Source organism: Salmo salar, unplaced genomic scaffold (assembly GCF_965601325.2).
Source record: "Salmo salar unplaced genomic scaffold, fSalSal1 ptg000136l, whole genome shotgun sequence".
NCBI classification, from domain to species: Eukaryota; Metazoa; Chordata; class Actinopteri; order Salmoniformes; family Salmonidae; genus Salmo; species Salmo salar.
The window spans coordinates 341,872-369,170 of NW_027675321.1; the positions used below are offsets into that span (position 1 = coordinate 341,872).

At 40.5% G+C, this 27,299-nt stretch overlaps 1 protein-coding gene across 1 annotated transcript; it reads left to right on the forward strand.

Moving 5' to 3' along the window:
• Positions 1 to 726: 726 nt before the first annotated feature.
• On the forward strand, positions 727 to 27,299 carry LOC145866908 (uncharacterized). The gene is made up of 2 exons (XM_082970980.1): positions 727 to 742; positions 25,648 to 27,299. Exons 1-2 carry the CDS (start codon positions 727 to 729, stop codon positions 27,114 to 27,116), a joined length of 1,485 nt encoding a protein of 494 aa, XP_082827106.1. The 3' UTR covers positions 27,117 to 27,299.

Below are 27,299 nucleotides of genomic sequence, written 5' to 3' on the forward strand. Positions count from 1 at the left end.
AGCAGCATAGCCTTTATGTCATTATTATAGATGACATCCCACACCGTAGCAGCATAGCCTTTATGTCATTATTATAGATGACGTCCCACACCGTAGCAGCATAGCCTTTATGTCATTATTATAGATGATGTCCCACACCGTAGCAGCATAGCCTTTATGTCATTATTATAGATGACGTCCCACACCGAAGCAGCATAGCCTTTATGTCATTATTATAGATGACATCCCACACCGTAGCAGCATAACCTTTATGTCATTATTATAGATGACATCCCACACCGTAGCAGCATAGCCTTTATGTCATTATTATAGATGGTATCCCACACCGTAGCAGCATAGCCTTTATGTCATTATTATAGATGGTATCCCACACCGTAGCAGCATAGCCTTTATGTCATTATTATAGATGATGTCCCACACCGTAGCCTTTATGTCATCTACTAAACCACTGGCCGTGTTCGAGAGCATGAAATCCATGCTGAATTGTGGGTAAATGGACTGGCTGACTGATTTATAAATAATAATGAATAGTTATTTATGATGTATAGTGATTTGTAGATCAGTCAGTCTGCAGTCGCCTGCAGTGTCGAACAAGCCCAATACCAAACCAATCAGGTGGTTGTTTGATGAAATGAAGCTTCAGACGCCATTGATGACGTGCTGCTGATAAAGTGATACAGGCATCGGTACACTGCTTTGAAGTTTACTGCTTAGCGATTTGGACGCATGCCTCGTAGCTCCGGTATCAAACATAACATCCCTAATGAAAAGTTGTCAAAACAAAAAGTAGCAAGCAGGTTGATTTCCTCTGTCGATTTGAGCCCACAGCAAGAAGGCACCAGAGCCTACCGTGCTAACGGCTTCCCTCTAGATAACCCAATCACACAGTACATGGAAAGGTGTGGTTAACGTTTGCAAGCTTGAGCTAGATATCAACCTAGTGTGACCTTCCTGTTCCCGTCCCTCAAGTCAGTGAGTCAACACAGGAAGGAGCAATGGATGGACAGTTCATTTATTTCCAAAGCTGCAATGATGGGACACACACAGTATGGATGAATGATCAGTAGTGACGGGATATAAATAGCACTCCCATAGCAATTCTCCATAAATATGCCCTATAATATACTATCAAAAAACTATCAAGATGTCTGTCAAAGTTATTATGATCATATAGTGGATTTAACAATTCCTAATAATTCCTAATTTACTATAATAAAATAAATACATAGTTTCCATGTGTAATCTCATATTCACAACATCAGAATAAACTATCATCCATTTTAGTATCAAAATATATCAAATTAACCTGAAATATTACTCAACGTACCCCTCTGGTGGTGAAGAAGTATAATCCACCTAAACTAACAGAACCGGGCTGATAAACTGGCTGGTGTTCATGAGTTTATAAAACACATACTTTATACATGTCATAAATTACCTGCATTGATGAGACACACAGTGTGGATGAATGATCAGTAGTCGACAGGATATAAATAGCACTCCTAAAGAAGATGCAGTGTGGATGAATGATCAGTAGTCAACAGGATATTAATAGCACTCCTAAAGAAGATGCAGTGTGGATGAATGATCAGTAGTCAACAGGATATAAATAGCACTCCTAAAGAAGATGCAGTGTGGATGAATGATCAGTAGTGACAGGATATAAATAGCACTCCTATAGAAGATGCAGTGAGGATGAATGATCAGGATATAAATAGCACTCCTAAAGAAGATGCAGTGAGGATGAATGATCAGGATATAAATAGCATAACTAAAGAAGATGCAGTGTGGATGAATGATCAGGATATAAATAGCACTCCTAAAGAAGATGCAGTGTGGATGAATGATCAGGATATAAATAGCACTCCTAAAGAAGATGCAGTGTGGATGAATGATCAGGATATAAATAGCACTCCTAAAGAAGATGCAGTGAGGATGAATGATCAGGATATAAATAGCACTCCTAAAGAAGATGCAGTGTGGATGAATGATCAGGATATAAATAGCACTCCTAAAGAAGATGCAGTGTGGATGAATGATCAGGATATAAATAGTACTCCTAAAGAAGATGCAGTGTGGATGAATGATCAGGATATAAATAGCACTCCTAAAGAAGATGCAGTGTGGATGAATGATCAGGATATAAATAGTACTCCTAAAGAAGATGCAGTGAGGATGAATGATCAGGATATAAATAGCACTCCTAAAGAAGATGCAGTGTGGATGAATGATCAGGATATAAATAGCACTCCTAAAGAAGATGCAGTGTGGATGAATGATCAGGATATAAATAGCACTCCTATAGAAGATGCAGTGTGGATGAATGATCAGGATATAAATAGCACTCCTAAAGAAGATGCAGTGTGGATGAATGATCAGTAGTTAACAGGATATAAATAGCACTCCTAAAGAAGATGCAGTGTGGATGAATGATCAGGATATTAATAGCACTCCTAAAGAAGATGCAGTGTGGATGAATGATCAGGATATAAATAGCACTCCTAAAGAAGATGCAGTGTGGATGAATGATCAGTAGTTAACGGGATATAAATAGCACTCCTATAGAAGATGCAGTGTGGATGAATGATCAGTAGTGACAGGATATAAATAGCACTCCTAAAGAAGATGCAGTGTGGATGAATGATCAGGATATAAATAGCACTCCTAAAGAAGATGCAGTGTGGATGAATGATCAGTAGTGACAGGATATAAATAGCACTCCTATAGAAGATGCAGTGTGGATGAATGATCAGGATATAAATAGCACTCCTAAAGAAGATGCAGTGTGGATGAATGATCAGGATATAAATAGCACTCCTAAAGAAGATGCAGTGTGGATGAATGATCAGGATATAAATAGCACTCCTAAAGAAGATGCAGTGTGGATGAATGATCAGGATATAAATAGCACTCCTAAAGAAGATGCAGTGTGGATGAATGATCAGGATATAAATAGCACTCCTAAAGAAGATGCAGTGTGGATGAATGATCAGTAGTGACAGGATATAAATAGCACTCCTAAAGAAGATGCAGTGTGGATGAATGATCAGGATATAAATAGCACTCCTAAAGAAGATGCAGTCTGGATGAATGATCAGGATATAAATAGCACTCCTAAAGAAGATGCAGTGTGGATGAATGATCAGGATATAAATAGCACTCCTATAGATGATGCATTTTCCAGTTTGCTACCAACTTGAAAGAGGGAACTTCAGCATAAAACCCACATGGAAAACTGAGATTCGGCAAATAACATATAAAGAGAGGCCAAACCAACAACAGAAGTTACTAAAACATAAATTGCTAATTTATGATGTAAAAGGTGGATTTTATGATGTAATGTCAACTTTATACATTTCTATCCCAGGACCACTCAATTTCCAATTTCTCCAAAAATCTCCTGTGGGTTACCCAGAATCACATTGGGTTACCCAGAATCACATCCTTTATCACTGACTGTAATGCAAACACACGAACAGCGATTTAAGGTACTGCATCTCAGTGCTAGAGGTGTCACTACAGACCCTGGTTCAAAACTAGGCTGTATCATAACAGGCCGGATTGGGAGTCCCATAGGGCAGCGCACAGTGGCCCAGCATCGTCTGGGTTAGGGTTTGGCAGGGGTTTGGCCGTCATTGTAAATAAGAATTTGTCCTTAGCTGGCTTGCCTGTTTAAATAAAGGTTAAATACATTTTTTTTAAATGTAACTTCATTACACCGTTACACTGGCATACAAACTCGGTAGCATAGAGTTGATAATACATATGACGTTGGGAAATAGTGCATTGTGGGTAGTTTAGAAGAATTCCCGAAATAAGTTAATCAATTTGTAATAATGCAAAAACATAGCTGTTTGTACTTATAGGTAACCAGATCGTGACTACAACTAGCTTACTAGGTCTTTAACCACACTGTGTTGTTACACTGGTGAGTAAAAACTTATGCTTCCTACACTTTAACTTGTCTGACAATAAAATAAACATTTTACTCAACTGCGTTACCCACTCCAGTCAGCAGATGGCGGTGTGGGAATTTAAGGTAATGCTGTTGGTGTGACGTATAATGTAGTGGACGGAACGCTTCTTTCAACAGCAGTAACAGTTATTAAGCCTCCTCGGTAGCTTGCTAGACAAAATAGCCGAACAATAAAGCTCTTTAGATGCTTTAGTGTATATTAGCCACTGTGTTTTAAACCCACTTCTGTCGTCTAGTTAGTTATCCGTTTTAATTTCATATTTACGGTGTTTTTGTTATTGGTCAGCTAGCGGGCTGGTTAAGTTAGCATTAGCCTAGCTAGCTAACATCTCCGACCATGCGTTCACTAAGCTACTCTCCTCCTGCTAAAGAAGAGGAGGTCTGCTGGACGGAGAAAGAAACTCTCGTCAAAGAGGAGGAGGAAGAGGAGGCTGTTTCAATACAAAACAAAGTAGAGGGTGAGGCTGTTACCGTGAAAGAAGAAGAGAAAGACATTACAGTGAAAGAAGAGGAAGTGTTCAGAGTGAAGGAGGAGGAGGATGTTACAGTAAAAGAAGAGGAAGACCCGTTCAGAGTGAAGGAGGAGGAGGATGCAGTTTTTGGAGTGAAAGAGGAGGAGGGGGAGATGACTGTCACATCGAAGAAGGAAGAAGAGGAAGAATCAGGATATCTGGTCCCGGTTTCCCAAACGCATCTTAAGGCGTCCAATGGTTCTAACGATGAACTTAGCCATAAGATGGTTTTGAGAAACCGTTCCCTGATTAACACTAGTAAGTACTGTCTTAAATACAGAGGCACAAACTCTGCAGTTGTTGAACTGATGTTTGGTGTTAAAGGGGAAATCTGCAATTGCTACATCCATATTGTGACTTTTATATTAGTTATTTATAGCCATTGATTCTTGAAGAATATAACACATGCCTCATGAGCTTAGTTCAACTGTTGTACCCCATCAGAACCCCAAATAAGCTTTTTTTTACTCCAATGTTTAGAAACAATGTAAATCAACACTGTATAGCCTCAACATGGTTAAAACTATAATGTTGATATCATGGATGGTCAGTCCTTGCATCCATAGGTCAGTCTATGAATTTGAGAGTAGTTACATTTCTCCAACCCCATAATCATCTTATTACCAAAACAGTGGTGGAATGACAGATTTGTTGTTGTTTGAACTGCAGATTGCTGGGTTGTGTGGGTTTTTTAAAAAGCAACAAAATGGCTGCCCAGAGGCTTGGTTTGGTAAACAGTTGATGGATGGGGGAAGAAGTGTAACCACTCTCAAATTCATAGAGAATGCTATTGTAGCAACCGTAACCCAACACCTAGCGACCTCTTCAAGAAGTTCAGACATCTTGGCGTAACAGTTATAAGGTGTTGTCTTGACAGTCACTGGACCCAGGTTTGAGTTCAGCTCAGGGCCTCCCCCTGAATTCACTGCACTATGAATACAAAGACTGGCCATCCATGATGTCATAATAATAGTTTAACCAGGTTTCTAGGCTATATAGTATATTCTAGAATTCATCCATGATGTCATAATGATAGTTTAACCAGGTTTCTAGGCTATATAGTATATTCTAGAATTCATCCATGATGTCATAATGATAGTTTAACCAGGTTTCTAGGATATATAGTATATTCTAGAATTCATCCATGATGTCATAATGATAGTTTAACCAGGTTTCTAGGCTATATAGTATATTCTAGAATTCATCCATGATGTTATAATGATAGTTTAACCAGGTTTCTAGGATATATAGTATATTCTAGAATTCATCCATGATGTCATAATGATAGTTTAACCAGGTTTCTAGGCTATATAGTATATTCTAGAATTCATCCATGATGTCATAATGATAGTTTAACCAGGTTTCTAGGCTATATAGTATATTCTAGAATTGCCAGTGTAGATTTCCTGTGGGGGTCAAATTGTTAGAGCTGTTGATAAGTCATTGTATAATATTCAGCTAATTTATTTTCATGCCATTACATCAATATTGCCCAACCAGAAGAGAATAAAACCTTCCTGAACCACCTCCTCCTGCTGGCCTTCATAAATTCTGACGTTGCTGGTAATAGGCTACACAAGCAGTCAGCAACCTACGTTTGGAGTGCAAATTTATCTGACCATTTCTACCGATCTGTGTGCCAGTTATTATTTTCATATTCACATTTTACTGGAACAGTTTCATTTAATTTATAATAGTATCTCAAAATCATTGTCTATGATTAATCTACATTCTATCTAAATCTAAATGAAAATTATACAAATCTAAAAGGAACTTTTCTTGTTATTGCCAACTATGTGTAAATTCCCTACATAAAGCCAACAAATAAGCCATTGCTAATAAATATCCTCTAAATCACATGGCCTGTCTATAACGAACTTGAAACACTATAAAATATTCTGGGCCCTCAGTTTCCTGCTCCAGTGAGTTCAGGACAGACGCAGCTGTAGGCTATTTGTTAAAGGGATAAGAAGTAATCAGGTCTTTTATGACATTTCCACTGGATCAGAGCATTACAGTTTTTCCCTTTCGTGCCAAGTGGAAATATTTTACAAAAATACTTTGAGGAACTATTGTCATTTGCAATTGATTTTAGGAAGACTTTGTTTACTTGCTGTTTGAGGTGAAGAAAAAATGACTTTCAGAAGCTCCACAACTCATTAGTGGTGGTGCATTAAGACAATCAGAAATACTATCTGACATCACCAAATGGGCACATTTATAGGCCTACATTTGCACACAGGCCAGGTAGACTAGTCCTACTTCTATATGTGTAACCAGGTGTGCGTCCTTACTCAACATTGACAGGAGTGTTTCAAACAAAAGACAATTAATAAATTGACAACTGAAGCATCTTGCGGGGTCAGGTCTGGGTGGTCTGCCAGGGGCCGTTTCATTTAGTATCCGTTTGGGTCAGTTGGGGAATGATTGTATTTCCCCATAGTATGTTGTACCGATGTTGACTGACTGAAAGGGAGTGTAACTTTTATTATAATTACACTTCCCTGAAGGAGGGAAACGAGGTACAACACCTGTTTGGTCCCGCCCTTTCCTGGGTCGGTGAAGAGCGGTATTAAATTTAAGGAATAAATCCGAGCCTCACTCTCATCACCTGTGGAAGGCGGGGCTTCCAGCGAGGCGTGGAATTGATTGTATGTTGTACCTAGTTTCCCTCCTTCAGGGAACAGTAGTTATAGTCATAACGTGTGGATTTAATAGTATGTTGTACCTAGTTTCCCTCCTTCAGGGAACAGTAGTTATAGTCATAACGTGTGGATTTAATAGTATGTTGTACCTAGTTTCCCTCCTTCAGGGAACAGTAGTTATAGTCATAACATGTGGATTTAATAGTATGTTGTACCTAGTTTCCCTCCTTCAGGGAACAGTAGTTATAGTTATAACGTTACCCTTGTCATGTGATGAACTTCAACTTAAATACGGGATCTTGCTGTTGGCCAGTTTTTTTGTATTCTGAAATGCAGTCGAACTATGTATCATTTAGTGGCTCCTTATGTTACACTGGGGAAACAGTTTTCGTTGTCACAGATATACTAAATAATTTCAGAGTTTGCTAAATCCTATGGTTTTTAACTGAGAGTCATCTTGTTATCCAAGATGGCGTAGCAGTAAGACGTGTTTATTGAAAATGTTATGTTTTTTTTGTATATATTGCAATATATTTCAATCTTTTTTTCAATTTTTCAATTAAATATACCTTCCGGCAACACACCTCACCCAATGTAATACGGATCTGCTATTTTTTTAGACCTTATAGCTAGAACCCTCCATCAGAAGCTAGCCATCAGAAGCTAACCAGCTAATTAGCTACTAGCTATTTAGTCATTGTTAGCCACTGCTAGCGGTCTTTATCTTTTTAGCTCAGACACCAGCCGCTTTTAGCCTGGATAATACCTGCCAGTCTGCACAGCACGATATCAACCCTGAGCATATTGGACTGTTTTTCTCCACTACATCACCATATTCCTGCCGTAAGCTCTGGACCATTACACCGGATAATCGCAGCTACCTAGCTGCCACCGAGTGGCCCAGCCCCGAAGCTAGCCTTGAGCCAGGCGCATCTCCCGGCCTGCTCAGTGGACCCTATGATCACTCAGCTACACAGCTGATGCCTCCCAGATTCTTCACTAAGACGACTAGAAGCCACTACATCACCGGATTCCTGCCGTAAGCTCTGGACCTTTGCACCGGAGTGGCTATAGTGGCTAATGCCCTTGTCCCGAAGCTAGCACCAGTTAGCCTCAAGCCAGGCGCATCTCCCGGCTAGCGTAGTAACGACTTCCTAATGGTTTCCCTGTTTCATATATTGCTGTTCACTGAACCCTATGATCACTTGGCTACATAGCTGATGCCTGCTGGACTGTTCATTAATCACGGTACTCCATTTTGTTTGTTTTGTTTATCTGTCGGCCACAGCCTCGAACTCAGGCCCCGTATGTAGTTAACTGACCCTCTCTGCCCATTCATCGACATTTTACCAGTTATTATCTTAGCTGATTAACTGTTGTCTTACCCGTTGTTGTCTTAGCTAGCTCTCCCAATCAACACCTGTGATTGCTTTATGCCTCGCTTTATGTCTCTCTAATGTCAATATGCCTTGTATACTGTTGTTTAGGGTAGTTATCCTTGTTTTATTTTACTGCAGAGCCCCTAGTCCTACTCAACATGGCTCAGAGAGCTCTTTTGTCCCAACTCCCACACATGCGGTGACCTCACCTAGCATAACTGGTGCCTCCAGAGGAGAAACCTCTCTCATCGTCACTCAACACCTAGGTTTACCTCCACTGTACCCGCACCCTACCATACCCCTGTCTGTACATTATGCCTTGAATCTATCCTACCACGCCCAGAAATCTGCTCCTTTTATTCTCTGTTCCCAACGCACTAGAAGACCAGTTCTGATAGCCTTTAGCCGTACCCTCATCCTACTCCTCTGTTCCTTGGGTGATGTAGAGGTTAACCCAGGCCCTGTGTGATGTCCTGGCCGTGTCTGAATCCTGGCTTAGGAAGGCAACCAACAATTCTGAAATTTCCATCCCCAACCACAACATTTTCAGTCAAGATAGAACTGTCAAAAGAGAGGAGTTGCAATCTACTGCAGAGATGGCCTGCAAAGTTCTGTCATACTTCCCAGGTCCATGCCCAAACAGTTCGAGCTTCTAATTTTAAAAATGAATCTCTCCAGAAATAAGTCTCTCACTGTTGCCGCCTGTTATAGACCCCCCTCAGCTCCCAGGTGTGCCCTGGACACCATATGTGAATTGATTGCCCCCTATCCATCTTCAGAGTTGGTTCTATTAGGTGACCTAAACTGGGATATGCTTAACACCCCAGCCGTCCTAAAATCCAAGCTAGATGCCCTCAATCTCACACAAATTATCAAGGAACCCATCAGGTACAACCCTAAATCCATAAACATGGGCACCCTCATAGATATTATCCTGACCAACTTGCCCTCCAAATACACCTCTGCTGATTTCAATCAGGATCTCAGCGATCGTTGACTGCATCCGTTATGGGTCCACGGTCAAACGACCAACCCTCATCACTGTCAAACGCTCCCTAAAACACTTCTGTAAGCAGGCCTTTCTAATCGACCTGGCCCTGGTCTCCTGGAAGGATTTTGACCTCATCCCGTCAGTAGAGGATGCCTGATTTTTCTTTAATTATAATTTCCTCACCACCTTAAATAAGCAAGCCCCTTTCAAAAAATGTAGAACTAAGAACAGATATAGCCCTTGGTTCACTCCAGGCCTGACTGCCCCCGACCAGCACAAAAACATTGAATAGTCTCTGCGATATGCAACTTTTCAGAGAAGTCAGGAACCAATACACAGTCAGTTAGGAAAGCAAAGGCTAGCTTTTTCAAACAGAAATTTGCATCCCGTAGCTCTAACTCCAAAAAGTTTTGGGACACTGTAAAGTCCATGGAGAATAAGAGCACCTCCTCCCAGCTGCCCACTGCACTGAGGCTAGGAAACACTGTCACCACCGATAACTCCACAATAATCGAGCATTTCTCTACGGCTGGCCATGCTTTCCTCCTGGCTAACCCAACCCCGGCCAACAGCTCCCCACCCCCCGCAGCTACTTCCCCAAGCCTCCCCTGCTTCTCCTTCACCCAAATTCAGATAGCTGATGTTCTGAAAGAGTTGCAAAACCTGGACCCGTAAAAATCAGCTGGGCTAGACAATCTGGACCCTCTCTTTCTAAAATGTTCCACCGCCATTGTGGCAACCCCTAAATGCAGCACTAACCTTTGATGATCTTCATCAGATGACAATCCAAGGACATTGTTATACAATACATGCATGTTTTGTTCAATCAAGTTCATATTTATATCAAAAAACAGCTTTTTAAATTAGCAAGTGACTAGCATGTGACTAGCATTCCCACCGAACACTTCCGGTGAATTTACTAAATTACTCACGATAAACGTTCACAAAAAAAGAATTATTTTATGAATTATAGATACAGAACTCCTCTATGCACTCGCTATGTCCGATTTTAAAATAGCTTTTCGGTGAAAGCACATTTTGCAATATTCTGAGTAGATAGCCTGTGATGCTGGGCTATCTATTTAGACACCCACCAAGTGTGGTACTCACCAAACTCAGATTTACTATTAGAAAAGTTTGATTACCTTTGCTGTCTTCGTCAGAATGCACTCCCAGGACTTCTACTTCAATAACAAATGTTGGTTTGGTTCCAAATAATCCATAGTTATATCCAAATAGTGGCGTTTTGTTCGTGCGTTCAAGACACTATCCGATGGGTAAAGAAGGGTGACGCGCCCGACGCGTTTCGTGACAAAAAAATTCTAAATATTCCATTACCGTACTTCGAAGCATGTCAACCGCTGTTTAAAATCAATTTTTATGCTATTTTTCTCGTAAAAAAGCGATAATATTCCGACCGGGAGTCGTTGTTTTCGTTTAAAGAGAGAGAAAGTAAACATGGTGTCGGCTCGTGCACGTGCCTCCAGTCTCATTGTTCTCAGATCGACCACTTACAAAATGCGCTAATGTTTTTCAGCCATGGCCTGCAAAGCCACCATTCAGCTTTCTGGCGCCTTCTGAGAGCGTTAGAAAATGTCACGTCATGCCAGAGATCCCCTGTTTTGGTTAGAGATGATCAAGAAGGCCATGAAATGGTCAGAGAGAGCGCTTCCTGTTTGGAATCTTCTCAGGTTTTGGCCTGCCAAATGAGTTCTGTTATACTCACAGACACCATTCAAACAGTTTTAGAAACTTTAGGGTGTTTTCTATCCAAATCAAACAATTATAGGCATATTCTAGTTTCTGGGCAGGAGTAGTAACCAGATTAAATCGGGTACGTTTTTTATCCGGCCGTGCAAATACTGCCCCCTATCCCCAACAGGTTAATCCATTTGCACACACTGTATATAGATTTTTCTGTTGTGTTATTGACTGTACGTTTGTTTATCCCACTTGTAACTCTGTGTTGTTTGTGTCGCACTGCTTTGCTTTATTTTGGCCAGGTCGCAGTTGTAAATGAGAACTTGTTCTCAACTGGCCTACCTGGTTAAATAAATCAATAAAATCTTAACTTTATTGACAACACCCAACTGGATACTGTCATTAACGCGGTTCTTAAATAATTACACATAATTCTTAATGCTTTAGCAAACATTATATTAAACAGGACATTCAAATATCCTTACAATTATAATCCAAAGTAGTGTGAAATGAACTCATCATCAACCTGGAAATGGAGGTTACTCCCCTGAATTTCCCCCATTCACATTCAGAATACATTGTGAAAAACTAAAATCTTTGCTCACCATTTTTGCTCCAGGCGGATATAGTACATCCATAACTATCGGTTTCCTCATTAGCAGGGAGGAGTTTCTGCAATCAAATTGCCCTCGTCCCGCAATTTTAGCAAACACAGAAAGGGGACTATATTGGAGACCAAAAGTAGTCTGGCACACTGCTTAGAGTTTCAACAACATGAATAACGTATTTCTAGCCTACAATCATCTATGTTACTACTCATGTGAAAACAAGACAAAATATGACTATTCTTGCTCATTTTAAGACAATTGTCAAATAATTTTTACATTCATTACAGACGTCAATTGTTGTCCAACATCATGGCTCCGCTGTTGGCATCACCTTTTACAGTGGATTACCGCTGTTGTGGGCCTTTAAATCATCTGTCTGACTTTGTTGTTCACACAGGAGAGATACGGGACTATCGTGGATCCTCTGGGGAGCCTCAACAACCTCGTGATGCTGAAAAGGCAGAGAAGAGTCTCTCCAGATCAGAACACCTCAAGAAACACCAGCAGAGACCCACAAGGAAGAAAACTCACTGCTGCTCTGACTGTGGGAAGAGATTCAACTCATCAGGCATTAAAATTCATCGGAGAATACACACAGGAGAGAGACCTTTTAGCTGTAATCAATGTGGGAAGAGTTTTGGTCAATCTGGAAATCTGACTGCACACCAGAGAATCCACACAGGAGAGAAACCTTATAACTGTGGTCAATGTGGGAGGAGTTTTACTCAGCCATGCAGCCTGATATCACACCAGAGAACACACACAGGAGAGAAACCTTATAGATGTGGTCAATGTGGGAAGAGTTTTGCTTCATCTAGCCAACTGACAAAACACCAGAGAACACACAGGAGAGAAACCTTATAGCTGTGATCAGTGTGACAAGAGATTCTCCGGTAAAAGACATCTGATCAAACATCAGAAAATACATGAATGAGTTGTTTCATGATATCAATGATATAATGTCACAATGTAGAATGTTTTAACATTGTAGTAGGAGTATTTTAATGATGTCACAATGTAGAACCCTAAACTTTGTCCCCTGTTCTATTGATTTCAACATGATATGGATATTAGCCTCAGGGGGAAAATCCAGGCTCTGAAATGGAAGAGTACTATTCATGAGATTTAATAAAAAGTGACTAACAAAAAAAGAGTTGTGTTACACTTACCACGTTGGTGACCCACTGGAATCAAAATGCAACACTTCAAAATGTAGCGAGCTGTTTTCTACAAATTGTCCTCTAACCAGGGATGTACACATTATTCCCAGATTCCGTGTGGTTTTTGAGCTGTTAGTTTTAACAGGACGTGCAACCTCATCTCCCTCCTCTCGGCACAATTGATTTCAACATGATATCGATGAGTTATGACAAATAAGTGTTGTGTTCCTTTGTTTAGGGACCCCTAAATTTAAATGCATCACTCCAAAATGTAGCGGACTGTCTTCTACAGGTTGTCCTCTAACCAGTGAGGTAAAATACATCTCCATTTCCATGTGTTTTTTGTTTTGTTGTGTTAGTTTCAAGAGCAGGTTCAACCTGATTTCCCCCCAAATGGATATTAGATTTGTGTTTAGCTAGTGCGTTGCCATGGATCAGAATTTATTTTGACTGCACGTTTTTCCGTATTGGAGATGAGTTTTGTTTGGGCTCGTTCCAAGGAGACGAGAGTTCTAGAAGCTAGTGGGATTTAGAAAGAGGAGAGTTCTAGAATCTAGTGAGTTTTAGGAAGACGAGAGTTCTAGAAGCTAGTGGGATTTAGGAAGAGGAGAGTTCTAGAATCTAGTGAGTTTTAGGAAGACGAGTGTTCTAGAAGCTAGTGGGATTTAGGATTCTATAGAAAGAAAAAGGAGAAACAAATAATCCTATTGTATATTATTATTTAGAAATACGTGTTTTTTTTATTGTTTTTAATTGTTGACAGCCAGTAGACACCATGTTTATATTGGTGAAGGTGAAGCATTGTAGTTGATTATAATGTGAAATGGAAGTTGTTTTCTGTTGGTGGTGAGCAAACTTTTCCAACAAAAATATAGGATATATTTGTTGTCTTAAGGTGTTACAGGCTTTGGTTTTTCCATTTATGTTTTGAGGTTGGACTTTAGCACGTCTAGCTCGTTAGCAGGTATAGCTCGTTAGCATTTATAGCTCGTTAGCATTTATAGTTAGTTAGCATTTATAGCTCGTTAGCAGGTATAGCTCGTAGCAGGTATAGCTCGTTAGCATTTATAGCGCGTTAGCATTTATAGTTAGTTAGCATTTATAGCTCGTTAGCACGTCTAGCTCGTAGCAGGTATAGCTCGTTAGCACGTTTAGCTCGTTAGCACGTTTAGCTCGTTAGCACGTTAGCCCGTCTAGCCCGTTAGCCCGTCTAGCTCGTTAGCGCGTCTAGCTCGTTAGCACGTAGGACGCACTGATTGGTGTCACCTCGTTAGTCAGTATGTGTTACACCTGTGCTGGCTTGTCCATCTCGTTAGTGGGAAGGTGTTTCACCTGAGCTGGTCCAGGTTCTATTTAAGAGTGTCTGGCCCAGTGCTCCAGTTGTCTTGATACATGTGGAGAGTCAACACCTTTAGTTGCTCCACCTTTTTGGTTTGCTTCCTGTCTTTAAGTTTGGTGTGGGTTTTTCTTTAGTTTGCCTCTTCTTGGGCAGATTTGGTGGGTGTCTTTTATGTCCCAGTTGTTGTTACTAGTCAACTTCCAGTGGACACCCCCATAGTGTCTTTCAGAGCCCCTCCTAAAAACAAGCTTATATTTTGGGTTGGATGTTGCATCCAATTAATATTTTAATCAATGGATTTTCCTTAGAATGCTAATTCGTCTTTCAGTTGTTAATCTTATGTTTGTTGTGGTAAATATTTCTGTTTATTTTCATTGTTTTATTTTTTTCCTGTGAAGCATCCATGTCTGAAATGTGCTGTATGAATAAAGCTTGATTTGAACATATTGCAAAAGAAATTAACCCAATGACTGACAATCAACAGACTCTTGCAAAACCAATATGTATCTTGGTCCATCTTATTATGAAAAAAGTATAATTCAGTATATCTCCCACTATGTCAAAATAGTGCTGGTATGTACGTTTAGTATCACTTTTCAACCAACCCAGTGCATTTGTTGAAGATAAATGTTTAATTCAACAATATGTCAAAGGATTCAACTACTGCAAACCGAAACAAACAAATGGATCAACCAGATCAATCCCACTTTTCCAGCCTGCTGAAGGCGTGGTGGAGTGGTAAACACCACCCCCGGCTCTACCAGGGGCTTGAGGTGGTCTCCCACAGCTCTGATTATGTCATGTTCTGTGGCCTTGCTGTTCCATTTCTTGACTGCCCCTGCAACACAGAAACACATTTAGTCATATTATATAAAACACTCAAAGTAATGGATATGGAGCATCTATGGCCTCAGTTACACCTGGCACCTAAATGTGACATCTGATCACTCCAAGCTGCATTAGGTTCAGATCTACCAGGATGGGCCTTTGACACAGTCAGGCCACTGAATATGCATCAGCAATGTAAAGAGATGGGGTGAATAAGTGGGGAAAAATACATTTGACACAAATGACCTTCATTATATCAAAGAACAAATGTGTGTGCCTGAGGGGAAATTAACTTTCATACAGCCAAAAGGGGTGAGAAATTACACCAATATCAGTGGACAATTTGCACTAATGTAAATAAACAATGATGGAACATATTACCTTTTGCTGACGTGATGAACCGCTAAGGGGACATAAATATTGACCATCTAAACCATGTGTGACCTCTCACCTCTCTGGCTGTAGAAGTGTTCTTCCTAACCAGTTCCTCAACAGCTCTCTGACTGAGCTCCACCCTCACTGGGTCTTCAGAGGAGAGGAAGGCTGAGGAGGGATGGAAGGATGAATGGATCAGTCAGTCAATAAAGTGTAGAGCTGCTGTCTGACAAAATCACTATTTTAGTAGTTCATTAAAGTAAATAAGGCTTTATGACTGCTGAATACCAACTATCAATCACTTAGATCATGTATTTTCAGGTAGAGATACATCCTTGGGACGTCCCTAGCCCGTTGAAGTTGACATTTAAAATGGTTAAGGTAGGGGGTTAAGGTTAGGGTTTAGGGTAGGGATGTCCCAAGGATCCCAGAAAGCATTGACCATCGTGCATTATTCTGTCTCTTTTACATAGCAGGTGTAAAATAAACACAGACAAGACAAGTAGGCACGCAGTGCATTATGGTCATTGTAGTTTAAAAATAGCATCTAATTATGTAGGGTGACCATACGTCCTCTTTTTCCCGGACATGTCCTCTTTTTGGACCAAAAAAAATGCGTGCCTACTTGTCTTGCTAACGGGTTCCCTCTAGATAACACAACCACACAGTTCATGAAAAGCATGAGGTGTGACTAACGTTTACAAGCTTGAGCTAGATATCAACCTAGTGTGACCTTCCTGGTCCCGTCTCTCAAGTCAGTGAGTCAACACAGGAAGGAGCAATGGATGGATAGTTCATTTATTTCCAAAGCTGAAATGATGGGACACACACAGTATGGATGAATGATCAGTAGTGACGGGATATAAATAGCACTCCCACAGCAATTCTCCATAAATCTGCCCTATAATATACTAACAAAAAACTATCAAGATGTCTGTCAAAGTTATTGTGATCATATAGTGGATTTAACAATTCCTAATAATTCCTAATTTACTATAATAAAATAAATACATAGTTTCCATGTGTAATCTCATATTCACAACATCAGAATAAACTGTCATCCATTTTAGTATCAAAATATATCAAATTAACCTGAAATATTACTCGATGTCCCCCTCTGGTGGTGAAGAAGTATAATCCACCTAAACTAACAGAACCGGGCTGATAAACTGGCTGGAGTTCATGAGTTTATAAAACACATACTTTATACATGTCATAAATTACCTGCATTGATGAGACACACAGTGTGGATGAATGATCAGTAGTGACAGGATATAAATAGCACTCCTAAAGAAGATGCAGTGTGGATGAATGATCAGGATATAAATAGCACTCCTAAAGAAGATGCAGTGTGGATGAATGATCAGGATATAAATAGCACTCCTGAAGAAGATGCATTTTCCAGTTTGCTACCAACTTGATAGAGGGAACTTTAGCATAAAACCCACATGGAAAACTGAGATTCGGCAAATAACATATAAAGAGAGGCCAAACCAACAACAGAAGTTACTAAAACATAAATTGCTAATTTATGATGTAAAAGGTGGATTTTATGATGTAATGTCAACTTTATACATTTCTATCCCAGGACCACCCAATTTTCAAATTCTCCATAAATCTGCTGTGGATTACCCAGAATCCCATACCTTTATCACTGAATGTAATGTAAACACACGAGCAGCAGTCTAAGGTCCTGCATCTCAGTGGTAGAGGCATCACTACAGACCCGGGATCAAAACTACAGACACGGGTCCGTTATTGTAAATAAGAATTTGTCCTTAGCTGGTTTGCCTTGTTAAATAAAGGTTAAATAAATGTTTTAAATGTAACTTCATTACACCGTTACACTGGCATACAAACTCGGTAGCATAGAGTTGATAATACATATGACGTTGGGAAATAGTGCATTGTGGGTAGTTTAGAAGATTTCCAGAAATAAGTTCATACATTTGTAATAATGCAAAAACATAACTGTTTGTCCTTATAGGGAACCAGATCGTGACTACAACTAGCTTACTAAGTCTTTAACCACACTGTGTTGTTACACTGGTGAGTAAAAAAATCTTCCTACAATCAAACTTGTCTGAAAATAAAGTATACATTTTACTCAACTGCGTTACCCACTCCAGTCAGCAGATGGCGGTCTGGGAATTTAAGGTAATGCTGTTGGTGTGACGTATAATGTAGTGGACGGAACTCTTCTTTCAACAGCAGCAACAGTTATTCAGCCACCTCGGTAGCTTGCTAGACAAAATAGCCGAACCAATAAAGCTCTTTAGATGCTTTAGTGTATATTAGCCACTGTGTTTTAAACCCACTTCTGTCGTCTAGTTAGTTATCCGTTTTAATTTCATATTTACGGTGTTTTTGTTATTGATCAGCTAGCGGGCTGGTTAAGTTAGCATTAGCCTAGCTAACATCCCCGACCATGTGCTCACTAAGCTACTCTCCTCCTGCTAAAGAAGAGGTCTGCTGGACGGAGAAAGAGGGACTGTGGCTGAACGTTTTCGTGAAAGAGGAGAAGGAAGAGGAGGCTGTTTCAATACAAAAACAAGTAGAGGGTGAGGCTGTAACTGTGAAAGAAGAAGAGAAAGACGTTTCAGTGAAAGAAGAGGAAGTCGCGTTCAGAGTGAAAGAGGAGAAAGACGTTTCAGTGAAAGAAGAGGAAGACCCGTTCAGAGTGAAAGAGGAGGAGGATGCTACTGTAAAAGACGAGGAGGAAGAGAAAGAGGAGGATGCAGTTTATGGGGTGAAAGAGGAGGAGGGGGAGATGACTGTCACATTGGAAGAAGATGAAGAGGAGGAAACTGGACATCTGGGCCCGGTTTCCCAAACGCATCTTAAGGCGTCCAATGGTTCTAACGGTGAACTTAGCCATAAGATGGTTTTGAGAAACCGTTCCCTTATTAACACTAGTAAGTACTGTCTTAAATACAGAGGCACAAACTCTGCAGTTGTTGAACTGATGTTTGGTGTTAAAGGGGAAATATGCAATAGCTACATCCATATTTAGACTTTTTACATTATTTATTTATAGCCATTGATTCTTGAAGAATATAACACATGCCTCATGAGTTAGTTCAACTGTTGTACCCCATCATAACCCTAAATAAGCTTTTTTTACTCCAATGTTTAGAAACAATGTAAATCAACACTGTATAGCCTCAACATGGTTAAAACTATAATGTTGATATCATGGATGGTCAGTCCTTGCATCCGCAGGTCTGTCTATGAATTTGAGATTAGTTACATTTCTCCAGCCCCATAATCATCTTATTACCAAACTAGTGGTGGAATGACAGCTTTGTTATTGTTTCAACTGCAGATTGGTTGATAGATGTGTGGCTATTTTATAGGGATAACCTAGGATTTAAATAGCAAACAATTATCAGCCCAGAGGCTGATATAAGGTGTTGGCTTGACAGTCGCTGGACCTGAGTCCAGCTTAGGGCTACCCCCTGAATTGACTACACTATAAATACAAGGACTGGCCATCCATAAGGTCAAAATGATAGTTTTAACCAGATTTCACAGCTATACAGTGCTTGTTTACAAACAGTGGCGTTATACAAGCTTATGTTTTGGTTTCTGGTGGGGTAATACAGTTTGAGGCATTTATAATTTATATTCTTCAAGAATCAATGGTTATATAGTAAATGGGTCTTTCTATAACTGCCAGTGAAGATTTCCTGTGGGGGTCAAATTGTTAACCAGGTAGGCTAGTTGAGAACAAGTTCTCATTTGCAACTGCAACTGCGACCTGGCCAAGATAAAGCGTAGCAATTCGACACATACAACAACACATGGAATAAACAAAACATACAGTCAATAATACAGTAGAACAAAAGAAAACAAAAGGTCTATATACAGTGAGTGGAAATGAGGTAAGTTAAGGCAATAAATAGACCATGGTGGTCAAATAATTACAATAAAGCAATTAAACACTGGAATGGTAGATGTGCAGAAGACGAATGTGCAAGTAGAGATACTGGGGTGCAAAGGAGCAAGATAAATAAATACAGTATGGGGATGAGGTAGGTAGATAGATGGGCTGTTTACAGATGGGCTATGTACAGGTGCAGTGATCTGTGAGCTGCTCTGACAGCTGGTGCTTAAAGCTAGTGAGGGAGATATGAGTCTCCAGCTTCAGAGATTTTTGCAGTTCGTTCCAGTCATTGGCAGCAGAGAACTGTAAGGAAAGACGACCAAAGGAGGTGTTGGCTTTGGGGGTGACCAGTGAGATATACCTGCTGGAGCGCATGCTACGAGTGGGTGGTGCTATGGTGACCAGTGAGTTGAGATAAGACGGGGCTTTACCTAGCAGAGACTTGTAGATAACCTGTAGCCAGTGGGTTTGGCGACGAGTATGAAACGAGGGCCAACCAACGAGAGCGTACAGGTCGCAATGGTGGGTGGTATATGGGACTTTGGTGACAAAACGGATGGCACTGTGATAGACTGCATCCAGTTTGTTGAGTAGAGATTTGGAGGCTATTTTATAGATGACATCACCGAAGTCGAGGATCGGTAGGATGGTCAGTTTTACGAGGGTATGAAGGATGCTTTGTTGAGATATAGGAAGCCGATTCTAGATTTAATTTTGGATTGAAGATGCTTAATGTGAGTCTGGAAGGAGAGTTTACAGTCTAACCAGACACCCAGGTATTTGTAGTTGTCCACGTATTCTAAGTCAGAGCCGTTCAAAGTAGTGATGCTGGACGGGCGAGCAGGTGCGGGCAGTGATCGATTGAATAGCATGCATTTAGTTTTACCTGCGTTTAAGAGCAGTTGGAGGCCACGGAAGGAGAGTTGTATGGCATTGAAGCTCGTTTGGAGGTTAGTTAACTTCTCTAGGGCCAGTGGGACGATTTCGTCCCACCTACGTAACAGCCAGTGGCGCGTTATTCAAATACCTTAGAAATGCTATTACTTCAATTTCTCAAACATATGACTATTTTACACCATTTTAAAGACAAGACTCTTGTTAATCTAACCACACTGTCCGATTTCAAAAAGGCTTTACAACGAAAGCAAAACATTAGATTATGTCAGCAGAGTACCCAGCCAGAAATAATCAGACACCCATTTTTCAAGCTAGCATATAATGTCACATAAACCCAAAAGACAGCTAAATGCAGCACTAACCTTTGATGATCTTCATCAGATGACAACCCTAGGACATTATGTTATACAATACATGCATGTTTTGTTCAATCAAGTTCATATTTATATCAAAAAACAGCTTTTTACATTAGCATGTGACGTTCAGAACTAGCATTCCCACCGAACACTTCCGGTGAATTTACTAAATTACTCACGATAAACGTTCACAAAAAGCATAACAATTATTTTAAGAATTATAGATACAGAACTCCTCTATGCACTCGATATGTCCGATTTTAAAATAGCTTTTCGGTGAAAGCACATTTTGCAATATTCTAAGTAGATAGCCCGGCATCACAGGGCTAGCTATTTAGACACCCAGCAAGTTTAGCACTCACCAAACTCAGATTTACTATAAGAAAAATGTTATTACCTTTGCTGTTCTTCGTCAGAATGCACTCCCAGGACTTCTACTTCAATAACAAATGTTGGTTTGGTCCCAAATAATCCATAGTTATATCCAAATAGCGGCGTTTTGTTCGTGCGTTCAAGACACTATCTGAAAGGGTAAATAAGGGTTACGCGCCCGACGCGTTTTGTGACAAAAAAATTCTAAATATTCCATTACCGTACTTCGAAGCATGTCAACCGCTGTTTAAAATCAATTTTTATGCAATTTTTCTCGTAAAAAAGCGATAATATTCCGACAGGGAAAGCGTGTTTACGTTCAAAGAGAGAGAAAGTAAAAGCATGGGATCCCCTCGTGCACGAGCCTCAGTCTGATGGCCCTCTGATCGACTTCCATCCAAACGCGCTAAAGTTTTTCAGCCAGCGGCTGGAATTACATCATTCAGCTTTTTCCCGGGTTCTGAGAGCCCATGGGAGCCGTAGGAAGTGTCACGTTACAGCAAATATCCTAAATTTTCTTTAAACAGAGCCAAGAAGCCCAAGGAATGGTCAGAGAGGGTACTTCCTGTTTGGAATCTTCTCAGGTTTTTGCCTGCCATATGAGTTCTGTTATACTCACAGACACCATTCAAACAGTTTTAGAAACTGTAGGGTGTTTTCTATCCAAAGCCAATAATTATATGCATATTCTAGTTTCTGGGCAGTAGTAATAACCAGATTAAATCGGGTACGTTTTTTATCCGGCCGTGTAAATACTGCCCCCTAGCCCTAACAGGTTAACACAGTGTCCAAAGAGGGGCCAGAAGTATACAGAATGGTGTCATCTGCGTAGAGGTGGATCAGAGACTCACCAGCAGCAAGAGCGACATCATTGATGTATACAGAGAAGAGAGTCGGCCTGAGAATTGAACCCTGTGGCACCCCCATAGACTGCCAGAGGCCCGGACAACAGGCCCTCCGATTTGACACACTGAACTCTATCAGAGAAGTAGTAGGTAAACCAGGCGAGGCAATCATTTGAGAAACCAAGGCTGTCGAGTTTGCCAATAAGAATGTGGTGATTGACAGAGTCGAAAGCCTTGGCCAGGTCGATGAATACGGCTGCACAGTAATGTCTCTTATCGATGGCGGTTATGATGTCGTTGATGTAGTTAGTATGCCAAAAGTTCCCGGATGTCGTACTAAATTCGCCAAAATATGACGTATACACGCAGTACTTTAGGGCCCATAATGCAATTCTTCAGGAAATGGACGTAGCTTCACATCATTTTCAGATTTGAAGAAAATGGCGGAAAATATGCAGCCGAAGTCCAACGAGAGCCGATACAAATTCATTGCTTTAACTAATTATGACAAATGTTAAGAACATGTTAAGCAATGTAATAAAGACATTTCTTTTCAAGTAAGTTACCTTACACGATATTTTGGCTGACAATTTGCTTGCATGTTATTACAGCAGTATGTACCGGCATGTTAAAACCTCTCTGGGGTAGGTGGGACGCTACCGTCACACCTCGCCAACAGCCATTGAAATAGCAGGGCGCCAAATTCAAAACAACAAAAATCTCATAATTCAAATTTCTCACACATACAAGTATTATACACCATTGTAAAGGTACACTTCTCATTAATCCAACCACAGTGTCCGATTTCAAAAACACTTTACGGCGAAAGATTATGTTAGGACACCACCTAGACAAGAAAAACCACACAGCCATTTTCCAAGCAAGGAGAGGCGTCACAAAAACCAGAAATATAGCTAAAATTAATCACTAACCTTTGATGATCTTCATCAGATGGCACTCATAGGACTTCATGTTACACAATATATGTATGTTTTGCTCGATAAAGTTCATATTTATATCCAAAAACCCCATTTTACATTGGTATGTAATGTTCAGAAATGTTTTGCCTCCAAAACCCCCGATGAATGAGCACATCAATTTACAGAAATACTCATCATAAACGTTGATAAAATATACAACTGTTATGCATAGAATTAAAGATATACTTCTCCTTAATGCAACCGCTGTGTCAGATTTCAAAAAAGCTTTACGGCGAAAGCACACTTTGCAATAATCTGAGTACAGCGCTCAGACACCAAAACAAGCCATACAGATACCCGCCATGTTGTGGAGTCAACAGAAGTCAGAAATACCATTATAAATATTCACTTACCTTTGATGATTTTCATCGGAATGCACTCCCAGGAATCCCAGTTCCACAATACATGTACGTTTTGTTCGATAAAGTTCATGTTTATGTCCAAATACCTCCATTTTGTTCGCGCGTTAGGTTCACTATTCCAAATGCAGAAGGCGCGCGCACTAAAGTCCAGACGAAAAGTCAAAAAAGTTATATTACAGTTTGTAGAAACACGTCAAACGATGTGTAGAATCAATCTTTAGGATGTTTTTATCATAAATCTTCAAAAATATTCCAACCGGATAATTCCTTTGTCTTCATAAAGGAAAGAGAACTGAGCTTGTGCTCATGGCTGCGTGCGTAACTAAAATAATGGCTGACGGCCAGACACCTGACTCAATCAGCTCTTATTCTCTCCCCATTCACAGTAGAAGCCTGAAACAACATTCTAAAGACTGTTGACATCTAGTGGAAGCCTTAGGAAGTGCAATATGACCCCATAGACACTGTATATTGGATGTATATTGTGTGTTAGATAGGCAATCACTTGAAAAACTACAAACCTCAGATTTCCACACTTCCTGGTTGGATTTTTCTAAGGTTTTGCCTGACATATGAGTTCTGTTATACTCACAGACATTATTCAAACCGTTTTAGACACTTCAGTGTTTTCTATCCAAATCTACTAATTATATGCATATTCTAGCTTTTGGGCCTGAGTAGCAGGCAGTTTACTCTGGGCATGCTTTTCATCCGGACATGAAAATACTGCCCCCTACCCCGATGAAGTTAAGCATTTCCAATCCAAAATGAAATCTAGAATCAGCTTCATATTTCGCAACAAAGCCTCCTTCACTCACGCTGCCAAACATACCCTCGTTAAACTGACTTTCTTGCCGATCCTTGACTTCGGCGATGTCATTTTCAAAATAGCCTCCAACACTCTACTCAGCAAACTGGATGCAGTCTATCACAGTGCCATCCGTTTTGTCACCAAATCCCCATATACCACCCACCACTGCGACCTGTATGCTCTCGTTGGCTGGCCTTCTCTACATATTCGTCGCCAAACCCACTGGCTCCAGGTCATCTATAGGTCTTTGCTAGGCCACCTTCACTCAGCTCACAGGTCACCATAGCAACACCCACCCATAGCACGCACTCAAAGAGGTATATCTCACTGGTCATCACCAAAGCCAACACCTACTTTGGACACATTTCTTTCCAGTTCTCTGCTGCCAATGACTTGAACGAATTGCAAAAATCGCTGAAGTTGGAGACATATATCTTCCTCACTAACTTTAAGCATCAGCTATCTGAGCAGCTTACCGATCGCTGCAGCTGTACACAGTCCATCTGTAAATAGTCCATCCAACTGCCTACCTCATCCCCATGTTTTTATTTACTTTTTTGCTCTTTTGCACACCAGTATTTCTACTTGCACATCATCATCTGCACATCTATCACTCCAGTGTTCATTTGTTAAATTGTAATTACTTCGCTACTATGGCCTATTTATTGCCTTACCTCCGTACTCCATTTGCACACACTGTATATAGATATTTGCACACACTGTATATAGATTTTTCTATTGTGTTATTGACTGTACGTTTGTTTATTCCATGTGTAACTCTGTATTGTTTGTGTCGCACTGCTTTGCTTTATCTTGGCCAGGTCGCAGTTGTAAATGAGAACTTGTTCTCAACTGGCCTACCTGCTTAAATAAAGGTGAAAAACAAAATGTAATTAAAAATACATTTAAAAAATCATAACTTTATTGACAACACCCAAATGGATACGGTCATTAACTCGGTTCTTAATACTGTAGCAAACATTATATTAAGCAGGACATTCAAGCGAGCTTTACAATTATAATCCAAAGTAGCGTGAAATGCACTCATAAGCAACCTGGAAATGGAAGTTACTTCCCTGAGTTTTTCACCGTTCACATTCAGAATACATTGTGAAAAACGAAAATCTTTGCTCACCATTTTTGCTCCAGGCAGATATACTACATCCATAACTATCGGTTTCCTCATTAGCAGATATACTACATCCATAACTAGTGGTTTCCTCATTAGCAGATACACTACATCCATAACTATCGGTTTCCTCATTAGCAGGGAGGAGTTTCTACAACCAAATTGCATGTGCATCGCCCTCGTGCCGCAATTTTAGCAAACACAGAAAGGGGCCTATATTGGAGACCAAAAGTCGTCTGGCACACTGCTTAGAGTTTCAACAACATGAATAACTTATTTCTAGCCTACAATCTTAGATGTTACTACTAATGTGAAAACAAGACAAAATATGACTGTTCTTGCTCATTTTAAGACAATTGTTAAATCATTTTAACATTCATTACAGACGTCAATTGTTGTATAACATCATGGCTACGCTGTTGGCATCACCTTTTACAGTGGATTTCTGCTGTTGTGGGCCTTTAAATCATCTGTCTGACTTTGTTGTTCACACAGGAGAGATACTTCACTATCTTGGATCCTCTGGGGAGCCTCAACAACCTCGTGATGCTGACGAGGCAGAGAAGAGTCTCTCCAGATCAGAACACCTCAATAAACACCTGCAGACATCCACAGGGAAGAGAACTCACTGCTGCTCTGACTGTGGGAAGAGATTCACCTCATCAGGCATTAAAATTCATCAGAGAATCCACACAGGAGAGACATCTTATAGCTGTGGTCAATGTGGGAAGAGTTTTGTTCAATCTGGCCAGCTGACATTACACCAGAGAACACACACAGGAGAGAAATCTTATATCTGTGATCAATGTGGGAAGAGTTTTAGTAAGTCTGGCTCTCTGACTTTACACCAGAGAACACACACAGGAGAGAAACCATATAGCTGTGGTCAATGTGGGAAAAGTTTTGCTGCACCTAGCACTCTCACTCGACACCAGAGAACGCACACAGGAGAGAAACCTTATAGCTGTGATCAGTGTGGGAAGCGTTTTGGTCGATCTGGAGATCTGACAGTGCACCAGAGAACACACACAGGAGAGAAACCTTATAGCTGTGATCAATGTGGGAAGAGTTTTAGTAAGTCTGGCTCTCTGACTTTACACCAGAGAACCCACACAGGAGAGAAATCTTATAGCTGTGGTCAATGTGGGAAGAGGTTTACTCAGTCAACCAGCCTGATATCACACCAGAGAACACACACAGGAGAGAAACCTTATAGCTGTGATCAATGTGGGAAGGGTTTTAGTATGTCTGGCTCTCTGACTTTACACCAGAGAACACACACAGGAGAGAAACCTTATAGCTGTGGTCAATGTGGGAAGAGTTTTGCTGCATCTAGCACGCTGACTCTACACCAGAGAATACACACAGGAGAGAAACCTTATAGCTGTGATCAGTGTGGGAAGAGTTATGGTCGATCTGGAGAGCTGACAGTGCACCAGAGAATACACACAGGAGAGAAACCTTATAGCTGTGATCAATGTGGGAAGAGTTTTAGTAAGTCTGGCTCTCTGACTTTACACCAGAGAACACACACAGGAGAGAAATCTTTTAGCTGTGATCAGTGTGGGAAGAGTTATGGTCGATCTGGAGAGCTGACAGTGCACCAGAGAATACACACAGGAGAGAAACCTTATAGCTGTGATCAATGTGGGAAGAGTTTTAGTCAGTCTGGCTCTCTGACTTTACACCAGAGAACACACACAGGAGAGAAACCTTTTAGCTGTGATCAGTGTGGGAAGAGTTTTGGTCGATCTGGAGAGCTGACAGTGCACCAGAGAATACACACAGGAGAGAAACCTTATAGCTGTGATCAATGTGGGAAGAGTTTTGGTCGATCTGGAGAGCTGACAGTGCACCAGAGAATACACACAGGAGAGAAACCTTTTAGCTGTAATCATTGTGGGAAGAGTTTTGGTCGATCTGGAGAGCTGACAGTACACAAGAGAACACACACAGCCTTATAGCTGTGACCAGAGATAATCTGATAAAAGACCTCTGATCAAATATCAGAAAATACATGAAGGAGTTGTTAAATGATATCAATATATTTTAATGATGTCACAATGTAGAATGTTTTAACATTGTAGTAGGAGTATTTTAATGATGTCACAATGTAGAACCCTAAACGTTTGTCCCCTGTTCTATTG